The sequence below is a fragment of the Syngnathus scovelli genome, chromosome 2, assembly GCF_024217435.2.
Source record: "Syngnathus scovelli strain Florida chromosome 2, RoL_Ssco_1.2, whole genome shotgun sequence".
Lineage (NCBI taxonomy): Eukaryota > Metazoa > Chordata > Actinopteri > Syngnathiformes > Syngnathidae > Syngnathus > Syngnathus scovelli.
The window spans coordinates 19385808-19403655 of record NC_090848.1 but is presented as its reverse complement, the minus strand read 5'-3'; the positions used below and the strand labels follow the sequence as shown (position 1 = coordinate 19403655).

The window sequence follows — 17848 nt, the reverse complement described above, 5'->3', positions numbered from 1 at the left end:
GTATTAAGTATATGCTGTACATAGCAAAAAAAAAAAAATTTGGCAAATAAAAAATGATGACCTGATGTGGTTTGCAGGTTATCAAAAAAACTGAGGGCTGCTTGGCATCCGGTTCCACAGACGCTTCAACCACTACTGACTGATTCTCAACATCCAGCACGCACTCGTAGTCCAGATTTTCATCCTAAATGTGAGCAGTTTTCGAATGAAAAATTTAATTAAAACTTTGAGAGGGACATATTGAGAAACAGATATACCTAAACAACAAACCACCTGCTAAAATAGTTGTAAGGTTAAACTATTTACCTGAAACAGGTTGAGGTGTTGTCCAACGAGTGTGATCTTCCTTTCAACATTGACAGGAAGGAGGAAGGAGTCCTGAACTTTCTCCACGCAAGGACAGTCCTGGAAAAATATGCAATGTGAAACACATGCCCTGGTTAAAAATAGGAAAAAATAGTCCGTATAATAATACAGATTGGCAGGCAGTAAAGAAATATGTTGGGGTAATACTTCTTATTGTGAGGCTATTTGATGAGATGATGGTGCTGAAATGGATGTTTTGGCCAGACTGTACCAAAAAGGTCCATTTTCAGTGACCAGAAATAAGATAAAAACATAATTAATAAATAAATAAATAAATAAATAAATAAATAAATAAATAAATAAATAAATGTCACGTTGAGTTCACTGGTACTGGATTTCACACAAAACTGCATCTCCTTACATTCTGTCTGTAGTGTTGAATCAAAATAGTTGCATTTTTAAACACTCGTGTTTCTGTGGACAGTTACATAGTTAACATTGGTAACGATATCCATGAATTTATGTCAACTCGGTATTTCAGTTTCTTCTTTTGATTTCCAATTGGACAAATTGTTTCAATTATTAAATATTAGAGGTTTATAAGGCTTAAGTTAAATTTATTGGTAACAGCTTCTGAACTCACCATTACGTAATAAAGAGAGGAATCTGCCTGGTATCTTTCATCAGAGTCAGAGTTGGGCTCAAAAACCACGTCAGGTGATTGTGTAAAGGTGAGATTTTCATTTGCACCTGTCAGAAAAAAGGGGACTCTGTCCCTGTCTACTCCACCCTCGGGCCTCTCCCACTCCCATGGAGAAGTATCACTTCTATCAGAGCTTATTACTGAGATTTCCTCAGTCAAGTCACTGCCAGCAATGTCTGACAAAGTTGCAACTTCACCGGATGTGGTTGAGCTCATACCAGAGGAAGCGCCTGCTGCCTCACCGGAGGGTTCTAAGAGGCCCAATTCAGAGTCTACGGGCCCAATTGTACTGCTAAGGACTGTTGTGTTAGACGTGTTGCCAGCGTTCTCGCCACTTTCTATCAGCCAATCAACAGTCTCCTCCTCTGAAAAATGTCTAGTTGTGGCCACATTTCCATCAGTAGTAGTGAGCATGTCAAAGACAAAGCTGTCTGTGATGCTGGCATCTGAGTGTAGACTGGTGGCCTGGTTGAAGGTCCCGATGAAGTGATGTGTGGTGTCCGTGGACTCGCTGTTAAGAGTGGTAGGGGTTGTCGTTGCAGTGGCAGCTGCAGTGGTCGTAGCAGGAGTCATGCTGAGTGGCAGCTGCGTCACTGTCACTGTTGTTGGTGATGTTGTTGTTGTTGTCGGAGTCATCACAGTTAAAGTAGTCTGTTTTCTGGTGGGTGGTGGAATGGTGGGTGTCGGTGGTTTGAACTTGTTGATGGAGAAGCGCAAACGAACAAGCAGGAAAGGGCAAGAAAAAAAGGCAGGGGGGGTACAAAATTAGGATAAACAAGAAGACTGACTGAAGAATCCAAAATAATAACAAAGCAAGACCGGAAATGAAAAACGTACACATAGGCGGAGCAAATAAAACAAGGCACAGAAACGTACATGTATGGCGTGATGCAAGTCAGTGATACAAGACAGGGCATAGCCATAAATGTTGACTCACATTTTGATTGTAGATGGTGACTCCTTGGCTGCACGTGTGTCTGTGGGTGCAGACATGCTCATGGATACACCAGTTACACCCCCAGCGACTGCTAACACACCCTTGACATCTGAGAGGAAAATAATATTACACAAAATATGTTAAAGTAAAATACCTCATCTATATACACATCTATGACAACATGTGGTTTATAACACTTTATGGGAGTTAATATATTCAATCACTAATAACTACCCAAAGAAGAAAATGCTATCCATAACACAGTTACAAAAACAAATGCATCATCGAAAGCGTTGTCTCGTGAATATGTCATTGTGCTTGTTGCTGAATAAAACGGTTTCACTCAGGCAAGACAGCACATGATTTATGACATTGTGTTCTGGTGACACATGCAGCATGTGTGTGAATGTCTGCGGGCGCGAGTGCGTTGATACTCACGGCCTCCGCTCAGAGAGCTTCTGCACAAGGCCACAGTCGTACAAGGTAAATTCTGTCTCTGCTACCGTTACGTTTAGAAAACGTAAGGAAAGTATCACCATCACGAACTCTGGATGACAACAGAACCATTTAATTAGAATAATTGCTATATTAACTAAACAAAGTGTACTTGATTAATAACTGATATATGTATAAGGTGGGAAAATAAAATAGGATAATGCTCAAAGGAACCTACATTTAAAAAAAAAAAATTTAAAAAAAGGTTTTTTTCTGCATTTTGCACTTATAAGTAACTACAAATTCATTACTTTGTGACATCACAACGTGAAGAACCGGTCGTTTTCTTGGATGATGCTTAGAGAGGAGGAATTATCAAGAATGCTCCAAGAAGAATAAATGGAGAAAAGCACCACCTCTGAGATTGAATTTGCATTTTAACATGACTAAAAACTAAAAGTTGATTTTGCATGATATTGCTCCCTCAAAGGCTTGAATTTTTTTCATTTTTTTTTTTTTTTTTTAAAGATACTTTTCTGGTATATTTTAAGCCCTGTGTCGGGGTGGTGAAATGTGCTTATAAAATATGGCCATATACATGTGGACACAAGCTGAAGCTCACCGTCTCCATGCCCAATGGCGGGTAGATTACTTGCATCAGGGGTGGGGCATACAACACCCGTGTTAGTGAACAAGGCAGGAGTTTCTGTATCATGGAAGAAGCAAGAGTAGGCCTTGCCTTCTCCTAAACTAGGTAGTCTTTCAACTGACACTGTTATCTGTGGGAGAGGAAAATATTGATCAGTACTTTTACTGTAACTCAACTTTGAAAATGGGCATAATGAAAAAAAAAAAAGTAATACCATATTTTCCGGACTATAAGGCGCACCGGACTATAAGGCGCACCTTCAATGAATGGCCCATTTTAAAACTTTGTCCTTATATAAGGCGCACTGGACTATAAGGTGCACCATTAATATCAAATCATTCTCCATTTTATCTTTTTTAATTCAACTTTAGACGCAACAAATTACTTTGTAATCACAAAATAATGATCCATAGTCTTTTTGATTCATGAGTCATAGTCTTTAGCGGGCCACTTATGATTGATTTCATGACACACTGCTTCGGGCCAGTTTAAATTTAGGAATTTGGTCCATATATAAGGCGTACCGGACTATAAGGCGCACTGTCGGCTTTTGAGAAAATTTTAGGTTTTTAGGTGTGCCTCATAGTCCGGAAAATGCGGTACTTGAATAACAATGAAATTGTCACTACAAGTAATTGATTAAAGATTAGATGAGACATGGTGGAGCATTAAGGATAAACGGCAAAGCTTCAGAGCAGCCTAGGTTTGGATATTTTGGAGTTATACTTAGGGCTAGCATTCATGTTAATGCTACTTCCTCGCCCCCAAAATTACGTTTGTTTTCTCCCCGTGGCTGATGTTGTACAGGTTGAGATGCTGGATGCTTAGGCATTGCTGCGTGCGGTTGAAACTCCACAACCACTGCCCCTTGACTGACCCTCGCTGGCACTCCCAACGTTGTCCACACCTGAAGTAGCAATGTGAGTTGTCAGAGACGAATACAAGGAAAGAACAAGAGAACGTGACTTCACTGTGGCTCATTTCTTCACAAACAGACTCACCGTCCCTCCAGGACACACCAGCCACAGTACGGGTCATTGGCAGACAGACAAGACTGGCAGTCCAGATGATCTCCACATTCTGCCACAGGACGCTTCTCTACCTGAAGGTCAAATATGTCCAATCCAGTTACATTCATTCAAAACCTCAAGTATGTATATAAACATAAACCTTTGAGGAAACAACTTGGAAAGGTTAATCCTACAAAACGTTCTTTAAAGATTTGCAAATCTATAATGATGTATAGGGTTAGGGTTAGTATAGCAAAAGGATGTGGCTGCAAAAAAAATAAAAAATAAAAGGCATGAGTATTTGCAGTAATTACTTTGATGTTAGTCAGATAAACCAACTCCTGAATGGCACTTTCCCATACAACCCCATCTCAACTTCCCACACAGACACTCTGTAGGGAGTGTGCCTTCACAAAAAGGGCCACTTTCTCTGATTAATACTATTGTTGTCTGACCCCCACACCTCCTGCTGATTGTTGTTTTCAACAGAAGGTGAGTGACCTTTGACCTTGATTGCCAGCTGCTCTCATTTAGCCATTATGCTCTTTGCCTTGTAATCCTTCATGCTACTTTTTTCTACGGTCAACGCAGCTTGAGGAAGTACCAACGCATGGACAAATGTGACAAACAATCAATTGTGTGCTGATGAATGACAGCCCATGTTCAGGCTTGTGCATTGAGACATCTGGGTGTGTGGTTGAATGGACAGGCCACCACTCTGGAAAGGCTACAGCTGTTAAACTATTTCAAACAAAAGCACTCCAAGAGAGCCAAGATTTTTTCACCTGCAAAATCAATAAGCAGCGAAAGTCTAGGATTTTAATACCCAAAAGGGGATTTGAGTTTCATCCAGATCCAAAACTTTCTCTGGATCCAAGGGAACAAAATGCATATGAACTGGATAAGTGTCCAACCTTGAAAAAATAGGGCTTGATTTATACTACAGGGCACAAGTACAAGAATTTCAATTTGTTGATGCCAATTTCGCCCACCTCAAAATATGCGTCATGGCAGGCTAGAGGAGCAGCTTCAAATAGAAAGCGATTTTACATCATAAATCAATAAGATTTGACAAATAAAGTTCCACCCATTCAAATGATTAAAGACCAAAGGAAACATACCTACTCATCACGACAAATAAATTTCAGGTCCCCACGCTAAAAACTGTAGACCAGGGGTTAGCCACATGGTGCCCACCTGAAAGCCCCCAAAGAACCCCATTCTAAAAATAGCTCACCAGTGATGGCATTGTGATTTCCTTGGACAGTTGTAGAAATGACCATTTAAAAATGTAAACACCTGCAGAAATTGATAGAAGTGTGCAACAAACGGGTAGCTCTTGTAGACGATTAACTATCGTTATTTGAAAAAGGTAACAGGAAAGAAGTGAAAGAAGACTTGCTGAATACTATGATTTACCGTAATTTCCGGACTATAAGTCGCGCTTTTTTTCATAGTTTGGGTGGGGGGGCGACTTATACTCAGGAGCGACTTATATATGGGTTTTTTTCACAAATTTTTACTTGATCATTAAGACATCACTTACTTACAAGTATAGTTGACCACTTCCCATGTTAATTTTAGTATAGTTGATCACTTCACATGCTTTTATATCTTTATCTTGAACATATTCAAAACATAAAAAATAGAGAAAACATCAAATAAAGCAATTAACACTTTAAAGCACCATATCCAAGTCCACTGTCTGCTGCATGTACACTTGCTCTATTTTTGCTCCTCTTATATTTATTATTATTATTTATTATTATTTGGCCCGTTCTCAGCTCTTTGTTTGTGTTCGTCACGTTAGCATGCCTATTGTTTAGCCTGTTGTTGCTATTTAATGAATTGGAGTGACACCGATGGTTTTATAAACATGTTATTCATGTAATAGTTGTGCTTAATCACTCTATATGTTACGTCAGGCCCGTTCTCAGCTCTTTGTTTGTATTTGTCACATTAGCATACCTATCGTTTAGCCTGTTGTTGCTATTGTTTAGCCTGTTGTTGCTATTTCATGACTGTTTTTGGTGTGGGATTTTGTCCTATAAATTGCCCCCCAAAATGCGACTTATACTCCGGAGCGACTTATATATGGCTTTTTCACTTTTTGGGGCATTTTATGGCTGGTGCGACTTATACTCCGGAGCGACTTATAGTCCAGAAAATACGGTACTCTTGAAGGTGTACCTATCCTCTTACGCAACTTACAGAGGCTTTGGTCATGATGTAGATGTGCGCGCCTTTCTGATCCAGTAAGAGGTCACGGTTAATGGAGGAGTTGGGCTGGATAGTCACATTGGCATACACCTCCACTTGGCCATCTTGGCCCAGATACACCTGAGAAAGAACATCAGAGGTTGGTAGACAATGCACAGTAGATGGATAGAACATCCGTAATCGCTCAATGACCGAGACACTTAAATCATGAGGTGCAGTATTCTTTTGTTGTAGCACATTGATAAACATTTGAGAGTTTTAATTACTAGTTGTTTTGCACACAGTTAAGAAAATACAAGAACTATTTTCCGAAGATAACAAATAGCAAATGCAAAACAGATATGACTGGCAGCAATAAACATAATTTAAGTGTATACATTAAAAGTAAAGTTTGGAAAAAAACTACAGCATTAAAATGAAGTAAAATAAAAGAAACTTCTTGTGCAACACGCAGCTCAAACCTAAACCCAATTAAACTTGTGCAGGATCGCAACCAAAGTGGTTATGAATGTGATTAGCACATTGAAAAATCCAATATAAGCACAGGAAGACACCTCTGGTTTCAAGTGGTTCCCCAGCCTTCAAACTCTCATATTACCTCATGTTTATGAGATTAGAAGAAGTGGTATTTTTTTTTTCTTTTGCCTCTCCATCCGGAGGCACGTGACTACTGTGAGCAGAATACCCATTATGAGGATGCACTCAACACATAATGGCAGCGAAGGTTGCTCTGTAGTGTTTGGTGGTTTAGAAGTATTCATGCAGATTTTATAAAATCAATCTGTTTGCATTCCTTAAATATTGCACATCAGTTTTAAGACTCCTTATCAAATGAGTGTCAATAGCGCTCTTCAGGTGGTGATACTCAGCAGTTACAAAAGTGGTCTTACACTTGGAATTTTATTTCTGGATAACACATAGAAAAATATATCTCTATCTTATAGTAGTAGCTTCCAACGCAAAGAAAAATATATTTCCATTTTATAGTATTAGCTCAAAAATGCATAACTTTCAAGTGGCCAACAATCACATGCCAAAAATTGGACACATATTTATAGAGCTATGCGCGTCTGTGTATATTGGAATACTGTGAAAGATGGAATGATTGGAATCCTCAAGATCTGTACAATAGCTGACATTGGTTGCTGATGTTTTAACAGGTGTAAAGTGTGCTCAATTTCCTGAGAAATGAATCACAGAAAGTCTAAGGCGCTTGTTAGGCTGCCATGGGCATTCCACAACTTATCCAACTTTATAAAAAAAACTATACGTACTAGGTAAGTACTGAGTTGTGAATGTGATGCACTACCTTGTGAAGTGTCCCTTTGGAGTCTCCCAGGAAAGCAATGCTGTGGTCGTACCTCACGCTAACAGCCACAGCAGTGAGATGGGTAGAAAAGGTTTGCCACACAGCCTTGGCCACTACCGGCACCCTGCTTGCCATTGGACTCGGAGTGTGATCAGAGCCACAGGGATATGCTTGAAGAGTATTCTACAACATACACATGACTATGGTTAAGTATACCAAGCTGATTTGTCCTTCACTGAAGAAAAAGATTTGAGTAATCAGGAATTTAATTAATCTCCAATTGTCATCAAACATTTAGAAGACCCTGTTTTGGATGTCCTCTAATTTAACCTTTGGCGATGACTTCCTGTTAGTGTTGCACAGACAAATTTTTTCTTCAATCATTGGGACAAGCATACAGCAGTGTGTAACACTTAATAAATGTTTCTGGTCTGAAAAGCCTCACAACTAAGCGAGAAATGTCTATGTTTTCAAACCTTGCTTAATCATTGCTCATGGAAAATAGCATTTTATCGTCATCTGGCCTTTCGTCTCTGTAGTTTCATTTAGCGCTGAATTAATTCTACAATTCTTCAGTTCTTTCTGTGACCATGTTACTGGCAGCCCTTGTCTTTGTCCTCGTTCCTCCTTGCTAGAGCTCAATACATTGCTGCACAGCTGAACCAAGTTGCCTTGGTTTACTGACCTCTAATGATCCCATTCAATGGTCTGAGGGATGCCAAATGTAGGCATCTGTGGAGAGCGGTGGGGATGAACTAAACGGCTGCAGCTGGCCAAAGCTACTTCTGGGGCATCTGGGCTTCAGTCCCATGGCCTAATTACAAGACTTGCCTAAAAATCACTTCGCCGCATACAATGATGCAGTTTAATCCCACTAATGCTCCGGGTACAATTTGTTGCTTAGCTGGAATTTTACGACATTTACCCTTTCTCTGACCACTGAAACCAATTTAGTCAATCTACTTCAGGTAGGCGGCAGGAAATGATTCATGCTGATGGCTTGCATTAAGTTATTAGCCAATGTCCAAGTTGTCAGAGAACATACAGTAAAACAAAAAACAGTATAGAGTGCAATCCTCGGAGGGAGTAGGATTAGTGATAAAAAGCAAGAAAAATGTCCGTGTTATGCTATTGCTATTGGCTGTGTGCATACCCTGAGTAAGTTGGCGCAGCTAGACTTGACCTCATACTCTATGTAGGCCACCTCTCTTCCATCGTCCAACATCCCATCTTGGGTGTAACACAGATCCCTTATGGAGTCAATGCGTCTGTCAAGTGCATCCAAAGGGAAGATGCACAGAGCTGAGCCATCCAAGGAATTTTGGTTAGTGGAGCTGACACGGGTGGAGAAGACTGCCAACAAGTCCTCACCCTCCCTGTCTGTACCTTGACCCACCTGTTACACATAATTTGAAGGGGGACAAAATTCAAGGATATCAAAGGCAGAAGCAACAACTGTTATTCTAAAGTGACACGTTTGAAGGAGAAACAATACATTTACCTGGGCTGCTTGGAGAAGGTTGTAAACTCTGGAAGGTGAGGATGTTGATTGGCAAACCAGAGGAACTTCCACGTAGGAATAGTAAGAGGCGTCATCGAGGCAAACCCTGGCCGCATAGGTCTGATATTCCCTCGATGACGACTTTATGTCTCGGCGGTAAAACAAGAAGTACACATATGTTCGCCGTGTGAACGTGGTCACGAAATGGTGGTCGTATTCGGACAGACGACCTGCTACGGCGAGCTTTGCCGTCTCCTCGTAGGAAAAAATGGGCTCTGATGAAAGGTGTCGTGTGGAAATAGGTGGCTGACTGGCGGTGTAGCCCCTACCCACATACATCACAGACCTTTCCCCACCCCGAAGCCCCACCACAAGCCCCACGGTTGAAACCAACGGATCATTGGCTGCCACGTATTGAGTGTCCATTGGCCTCTCTGTGGAGAAAAGAACCTCACTGATTGAGGTCAGGCTCCGTTTTTGGCAGGTCCCTTGGTATACACTGCCGCAGGTGATCAATTCCAATCCTGTCGGATCCACCAGCAGTAATTTGTTATGGTTACTGGTTGTCCTGGCCTGGGGACAATTGGACTCTGTGACAGGAGGGATGCAGTCTTTGCTGTCACTCACAGGACCAGTCTTCTCCTCTTGCTCCAACCGAAGTCCATCTAATCCATCTAGCTGAAACAGGTGGTCTCTGGCCCCCACATAGACTTTTCCAATGGATGGGTCTGGATGGAGCACCAGGTGCTGGAATTCTGTGTCATCACGGGAAAAACTTGGGTAAGAGTGACCATGGACTAAGGCAACAGTGATGACGGTGATGAAGAACAAGAGTAGGGTGGAGTGCTGAGCCTTCCCATGTAGCATGGCAGATATTCTGAGGAGGGAAATGCACCAGGGTTACACATGTTTAAGTAATTGTTGCATTTAACTTGTATGCTAAAAGTTTTTTTTCTTCAGATTGAGAAAATGATGGTCGAACCTGACAGATAGAAACACATCACCAAACCACATTCTGAACTGAATGATATACTATGGCCACCACAGTGAATGCGCTCAAACTCGTTTTTTCAGTGCCATCGTTAAATAAATCATCATGGAAATGTATGTATGCAAATGCTCATTAAAATTGCAGCTAAGAACAGTGCTAAACAAATGCTGCAGTTGCATAAGAGATTACTTAATGTTGGTGGTACTGCAGTCTCAGTTTTCATTTGAAAATGCCTTACCATCTATGTTCTTTGCTAAGCCGAAGACTCCCACTGCCTAATCATATCCCATTTCTTCTCCGTCTGTCAAGATAGAAAAATAAATAAATTAAATTAATCATCTGGTTCAGACATTAAAAAGAGAGACAAATGAGACATAAGCATTCATAAAAAGATAGGGGCAATTACATGATGACCACATAATCACATTTACATACTTGTCACCTCTATCAGATTACACACACAGATTGAAGATTCAAAACAACACATTTCCTATCTCAAGAGTCATCAGTCAACACCTCTGAGAGAGTACTTTGTGGACGCTGAGAGCAATCCCCCCCATTTGTGCTAAAATGTCTTTAATTATTGAGCAGGTTTCTCAGTCCTTCCACTGACCTCGCAGAGAAAAGGTCAGAGGAAGGAATGAATAACTCCCAAACACCACAGAGTTTTACCCTACTTTTTAACCACTTAGAGACAGACAATTACAAGGACCATCATTTACATTGATGTTTATTGTTATCAAGTGGTATTTTTAGCAAGACACTCAACAATGACAGTAGAATAAATTGCATGTATGACACAAAACGTATGTATTTAAACACCATGACATTTATTTAGCAATGTGACATGACAGCTAAAACGTTAGACATGGAACTAGTATCTCACCTAACTCTTTTGTGCTCACTGGTGCAACAATAAGGACAAAGCAGAGGCAGATCTATAAGGAAGAAGATGAAAGAGTATCTAGGATGGGTACATGACCCGAGGCCATCCAAGAGCAGCTGCAAGAGTTGTGCTGCATGACTGGTAAAAGGGGACGGGGGAGGGTTGTGGTGGTGCATGTGTCTAAGGATCGTTCACTTATTCATGAGCTGAATAAATACAATAATTCTAAACCTCCATGCATCCTGTACAGCGCTGATTAAAAATACTGCATGAACAAGAATTGGTGTATTACAGAATCTTCAACAGGCCCAAGGCCCTTTTGAGCCCGGACAAAGGAAAAACATTGTTCTTGTTTTATTGCTCCCATACCCAATAAGTATTTTCGTTTAGAATTCATACATTCATTCGTTCATTCATTGATTCATTCATTCATTCATTCGTTCATATTCTAGCCACTCTGACGTAATCTGGCTGGGAAAGTTCCCCACTATGCTGTCATCCTCACCTGCTCTTTGACCAGCAAACATGCGCGGTCAACTTATTTATAGCACGCAAACGACCCCATTACCATGGGAACTTCCTTTTGCCGATTCGCTACGATGGGTCCACGTGAAGCTGCCATGTGACGGGTCTGTGATGTGGAACTACACTATTGGGAACATGGAGGGAGGGATATGTGAAAGGATGGAGCAGAAGTTTAGTTTGGGATGTTGCACTGGTAAGGGCGGCTCGGTGGCGCACTGGGTAGCACGTCCGCCTCACAGTTAGGAGGGTGCGGGTTCGATTCCACCTCCGGCCCTCCCTGTGCGGAGTTTGCATGTTCTCCCCGAGCCCGCGTGGGTTTTCTCCGGGCACTCCGGTTTCCTCCCACATCCCAAAAACATGCTTGGTAGGCCGATTGATCACTCCAAATTGTCCCTAGGTGTGAGTGCGAGTGCGAATGGTTGTTTGTCTCTGTGTGCCCTGCGATTGGCTGGCAACCGGTTCAGGGTGTCCCCCGCCTACTGCCCGATGACAGCTGGGATGGGCTCCAGCACGCCCGCGACCCCCGTGGGGACTAAGCGGTTCAGAAAATGGATGGATGGATGGATGTTGCACTGGTGTGTGTGTGTGCGTGTGTGTGTGTGTGTGTGTGTGTGTGCCTTGTAAAACTTGTAAAGTTTCCCGCCTGTAGAAAAAAAAAAAAAAAACACTCCGACTCAAGCCAAACTTAAACAGGGTCGAACAAAATTTGTGTGTACCACTTCATTCATTGAATGAAGCGAGTCATTGATCTTGGTTCTGAGGAAAAACAAATTGTCCTTATATTTGACCTCAAAGTTTAAGTCACAACAACTGATATATACATAACAACAGGAGGCACAGCCCAACAACATTAAAATACTCAATGTTGCTCAGGGATTGTAGCTGCATTAATTAATTTAGTGTGGTTCATGTACTACTCTAGCTATATGCTTTCATAGTCCAGCAACTGCTTCTATGGACTTCTATGTGTTCATCTGTAATCTCCACTAACCTATTCTTGTGTCTATTCTATGTGTTCACATTCATAAATCAGTGAGAGACTCCACTGTGCAAGTTCATCACTAAAGCCCTTAATGAGCCATGACAGCTCACTGAATGACTACGACCTCATAAAATATGCGGGGGTCAGCAGTAGACTATGGCATTGTTTTGTTGGGTTCTGGCGGCTTAGGTTAGGTGTGGGCCCAAGATTCTGCACATTTGTATGTAGCATGTGTGTATTCAACCCATAGAGTACATTAAAGTACTAACATGGCTGGTTGACATCAGCAAAAGCAGGCACTTAGTGAGAAGATAAAGAGAAGATACAGTATAAGGCTGTGCAAAACAGCCAGAATTAACTTAAAAGATAAAAGCTGGATGAGGTTTTCTGTGCCTGGCATCTGTTGTACATTTGTCAACACTGGTTACGCCATAGTCTGTCTGTCTGGCATAACATGCTCTAAACAGAAAATGAAAATGTAGCTCAGAGCTACAGAAAACTGGGAAGTGAGTAGAAATTTTGCCTGTAACAAGGGACTGAGAACATCCTACCCAACGAGTAGAAGTATATGGGCTGGACAAGTGATGAGCAGAAACTGCAATCCTCAGTCCCCTTTGCTCTTATGAAACTGCACAGTTGAGGTGGTCTGATTCAGAAACCCAACAAATATTTGGTGGGTGCAAAAGAAAAACCTACTTTGCTACCGAGATTAGCAATTAATCTTTTCTTTGGCAAAACCCAAGATAATTTTAATCAATGCGATTTAAAGTTAAAGAGCCAGGGCTCTTTTAAATGTGTAGCTTTAAGCAGCTCTCGATGAGGGTCTCAAAGAGACACTGTACAAAGTTAATGAAGGAACAAAAAATAATATTAAATATAAATCAAAAGCACTATGGCTGCACTTCAGTTAGGCGCTGCTAAAGTAAATGGAGCAGGACATAAAAACTGCATTCTGCTTATATACACTTCTTTCACGGAAACAAATTAGATAACCAATCGCTGGACACTGGCACCCAGCGATATGATCAGAGATACTCTTCTACTACCATTACATCGTTGCAGGAGTTATCTGGCAACTGTCACTTTAGTGACAGAGGCTGGACAATGTCACACAACTCTAAGGTGTGTCTGAAACACTGTTTTTACTACTACAGCAACAAAAAAGCAACAAGATAAGACTGATTTTCTCGGATAAGCAATGTCTGACCTCCATTTGTTTTATAGCTTTTTTCTGTTCTGTTCAATTGGCTACCAATCAATCTTCTGTGTGCATGAAAACTGGTGAGGAAGGCTTGTTCTGTTGTGGGCACAGAGCTGCCTGGTCTGACATCTGTGGCGGAACAATGGGTTTTTGGACAGGTTGCTATTTATCAAGGACAACCCCATCCACCCATTCGCTCGAAGGCGCAATAATTTACCAGTGTATGGACTTTGTGACTTTATTAGGTGGTATGTTTCTGAGATTTTAAAATACAGGTTGAAAAACATTGGATTAGATGTACAGACAAACTATGCATGCTTTGTCAAACACATGAGTGATGCCAAAGTGTCCTTGAGCAAGATAGGGAGGCCACATTTGCTCCTGGACATGTCATCAGGATGTGAATGGGAGGACATTGCTAAAGCACTTTGAGTACTTTGAAGGTAAATAACAGGGCCCATTTACCATTATCATTTTGAAAGTGGACGTCCATTTGAAAAAGGCCTTAGCAACACTTTCAGCAGAAAACCACTAACTGTAATGTACAGTCTGACCAGTCAGTGGCTCTCAGTCAGGATTGTCCATTGTGAGCACTTTCTGTCACAGCCGATACTCAGTTGGATTTATTCAATAAAAGTTACAGCATATGACCAGTTTTCAGTGTCAAGAGTACGCAACTAACACTATGCCTGAACAAACTCCAATAAACTAGCAGTTAACCGAAACTTCAAACTTAAAAAGTGGCAGCTTCATCTCATTTCCAATTCCAGTTTCATATGGTAAGTGCATCTTGACCAAGGGACTTTGCATTTGTGGAGGCAGTTAGATAAGTTAACGTGTTAACATTTTGAAACGAAGATGTAGCCATGCTTGGCTCTTCTCCATTTCCGTCGCCATTACTGTCAATGGTCATCTCTCTGTCCTCAGTTCACATGCAGATACAGAAGGGTCTCTCTCTGCCCCTCCGGTGCGCTGAAGGGGCTCTCTGTATGCTGCCGCTGGAGGGAATAGTGTCCCTTTCACTGCTCTTTGGCCGAGAGGTCGGCCCAAGCGGACACAGGATAAAAGCCACTTCCCTTGGAAAGCGAGCCGACACACGAAATCACATAAGTGCACCGACACAAACACACTTTTTCAAGTGCACACAAACATATACTCACTGAGGCCAATTTATAGCACGATCCTTTCACTCCAGAGACTCTCCCAGGGAAAAGCAGGTGTTAAGCCAAGCTACTGGGTACCGAACGAAATAAGATCTGTAGCTGACACTTAGGACGATTTGATTAAATTGGTTTGAAAAAAAATCTGCAAAAATAATATTATAATAATTATAATAAAAAGGATTGTGGCGTGATGACCCTTAAAAAAAAACATGCTGCAGATGTGCAGATTCAGTAATCAAACCAAGCAGTCTTTTTCTACTGGTTCGACTGTGTACAGGTATTACTGCATTCCTTTCCCTTGAGAGACATGTACCACTCTACAAAAACGCTGATCAGAGGGAAGTGGAGAAACCACTTAACTGAGAAATGACCAAGACCTTTTGAACCCTTATGAGGCAAGGGAATACATAACTACTTGTTGTCATGGAAATACATAACCACTCTTTCTGCAAGCTGTCAGGTGAAGAAATTCCAACCAGAAAGACAGATGGGATTCATGTAATATCAACAAGGGGCAAGGTGAGCGTGATTGACAACAACAGCTGAGATTCAAGTTAACTTTTTAGAGAACAAGTGGGCAGCTTTGAGATCTAAATGGAACTGGTTTGGAACATGCTTAATGGGTGGTGTGGTTTTTAAGGCTTTGCTTTCAAGCCATGTTGGGGATTATTCTGTTGGGAAACACAAAGGAAACTAAAAAACTTCTGTAACCAGTCCAAGTTCTCAACACGGTCTGGCCATATGCTCAAATGAAGCATGATGTCATCGGGGTCAGGATGGTAGGGTCATTGTGTCGCAGAATGCTAAGGAGGCGTGCTTGCCGACTTCATTTGTTTGTGCATGGTCCGCATACATTACCACCTACTGCTTGTACACCCAACATCACACCATGTCACTCTCTCACTCTCTCACACACACACGCGCCCACCTCTTCTTTCAGTGCACTCAATCGTCTGAGGGAGCCCTTTGTCAACCTCCGTTGTCGTGACAACCAGACTGGGTTGAGCGAATGCAGAGTGGACGTTTCGCTCTCTTGGTCTGTGGGTATTTTAATCAGCTTGTCACACTGTCTGCGGTCAACCAACACGTGTCCCCAAAGGCAAGGATGCTACTTAACTTGTTTCTACAACATTATACGGTCAGTTAATTTTATGGATGGGCTCTGGGAAACATCCAGCCTGGTTTTCCGCTGCTTTATTGAATTCCAGACATGACAATGAAAAAAGGTCCCATGACCAGGCACACAGCTAGTGACACAGAACCAGAGCATTATTGGTAATATACCAGGTCTGCTTTCTGGCGAGCCTCAGCTCAATTTTAGCTATGAAAAGCAGTCCCATACGCTCTTGATAGAGCCCGACGAATATATATCAATTCTCACAGGAGCCTAGTCGTGTCAATCTTGAGCCAATGATTTTTGCTTTATTCATGAGCAGCTTTTACAGCACAGGAATCCTGGCAAACCTTTAACTTATAACACATGTGGAAGCAGCCCGTCAGCCTCCTCTGTTTCACCCCTCCCGCAAAATCCTTGACCCTTCCACTCCTCTCTGTCCACCATGGCTGCTATCTTAAGCGCCTATGTGGATACCAAGCATTTTCTAAATGCACCTGCAGCCTCTTGAGATGAACAAAATTTGAATGCACTACCGATCCACAATTTTAGTAGAACTCTGAGGTAGTTTATGAGATGTGTGTGTGTGTGTGTGTGGGGGGGGGGGGGGGTTAGGGTTAGGGGGTGATTAACAATAACCTCCTTTTACAATACTTAATGCTTAAACCAACAAGCCATGTATGTCTTATTCATTGTTTATTGAGAATGTTTCAATATTGTTACCTGATTCAATAGGACAAAAATCAATTTGGCTTGAGGGCATAGTATTCAAAACCACATACATACAGACAACTCATTAAACTGTTATGTGCTGTCGGAAGCATTTTACTTTACTCTGATTTGCTTTATTTATTTATAATTGAGGTGTGCCAATCTGGGCGTTGGGCTTCTAAGAGCGATAGTCTGAACTTTTAACCCCACTGGCAGTCTGATGAAAGGACAGTTGTTCTACCAGCAGACTGTCTACTCTTTCAGTCTGGGAAGGAATAAAATAATAATGTGGGAATCATCTATGTGTCTTTGCAGAACGTTTGTATTAGACCATGCAAGGATGGTCACTGCATGGTAAGCTTAGTTGATTTTCAGCAAGGTATTTTATGTTTGGGGAATTGGACTATGAGAAGAAGTCTAATATGTTACTTGAGGAATGAACAAGAGAAGAAGACAACCAAGCATTTGATCCTAACAGTTTACTGTCATACACTGTGTTTCATCCCAGACAATGTTTGGTCTGAGGCCAGGTTACCCATGCAGATATAATCCTGTTGAATCCCTCAACAAGCACCAGTGAGCAGCGTTCCTAATTCACCTTTCACTGTTGTTAGCACATTGGAGCCACCGAAGGCTTCTTGGGAAGTTACTGGTTCATACATCCTGGTTGTAGTGTGGTCATCTTTTAAGTGAAGAATGATTAGTGGGTTTGACACCGCTGGAATTTAGTACAGAAATTGGATGACAGTCAATGAATCGCATTAGGATTTAAGATAAAGGACAAAAATGATGAGTGAATAAAAATGTTCTGGTTTGACACTATCACAGCACACCGCAAATGATGTGCTGTCGGGGCTAAATGAACAAAGCCACTTTGCATGTTCTATAATGACTTTGACTGAATCCAATTTCTTCTTACTTTTTCTATTGACAAATGAGTGACATTTTGGGCTGGATGCGGGTGGGTGTGATATTCTGGCCTTCTGTCAGCAAGCTGAGTGATAGACAGCTTCATTAGTAAGTTAAAAAAACCACCCCCCAGAGACACGCCTTCAAACCCAGCTTCCACCCTCTTCAGCTTCTTTGGTTCTAGAAGAGGGAGGACAATCTAAGCAGGTTGTTTTTGAGTGGGAGGTCTTCAATTGTCAAATGCTTAATAGACTGCTCTCTATCCATCTTGTTCAATACGTGCACGCGCACACGCA

At 41.6% G+C, this 17848-nt stretch overlaps 1 protein-coding gene across 2 annotated transcripts in view; it reads right to left on the bottom strand.

Annotated features, from left to right (window-relative positions):
* Positions 1–17848, bottom strand: part of plxnb1a (plexin b1a) — a 40104-nt gene that overhangs the window by 12623 nt on the left and 9633 nt on the right. Inside the window, exons 2-14 of one of the 2 annotated variants that reach the window (XM_049753970.2) lie at positions 10300–10362; positions 9071–9947; positions 8723–8965; positions 7570–7752; positions 6252–6380; positions 4032–4132; positions 3805–3937; positions 3004–3160; positions 2385–2493; positions 1947–2055; positions 950–1705; positions 307–405; positions 62–184 (exon numbers count right to left, since the gene is read on the bottom strand). In XM_049753970.2, the coding sequence (XP_049609927.1) occupies positions 62–184; positions 307–405; positions 950–1705; positions 1947–2055; positions 2385–2493; positions 3004–3160; positions 3805–3937; positions 4032–4132; positions 6252–6380; positions 7570–7752; positions 8723–8965; positions 9071–9937 (3009 nt within the window). In that variant the 5' untranslated portion in view covers positions 9938–9947; positions 10300–10362. The remainder of the gene's footprint in view (positions 1–61; positions 185–306; positions 406–949; positions 1706–1946; positions 2056–2384; positions 2494–3003; positions 3161–3804; positions 3938–4031; positions 4133–6251; positions 6381–7569; positions 7753–8722; positions 8966–9070; positions 9948–10299; positions 10363–17848) is intronic. The other variant, XM_049753971.2, reaches the window with a different exon arrangement.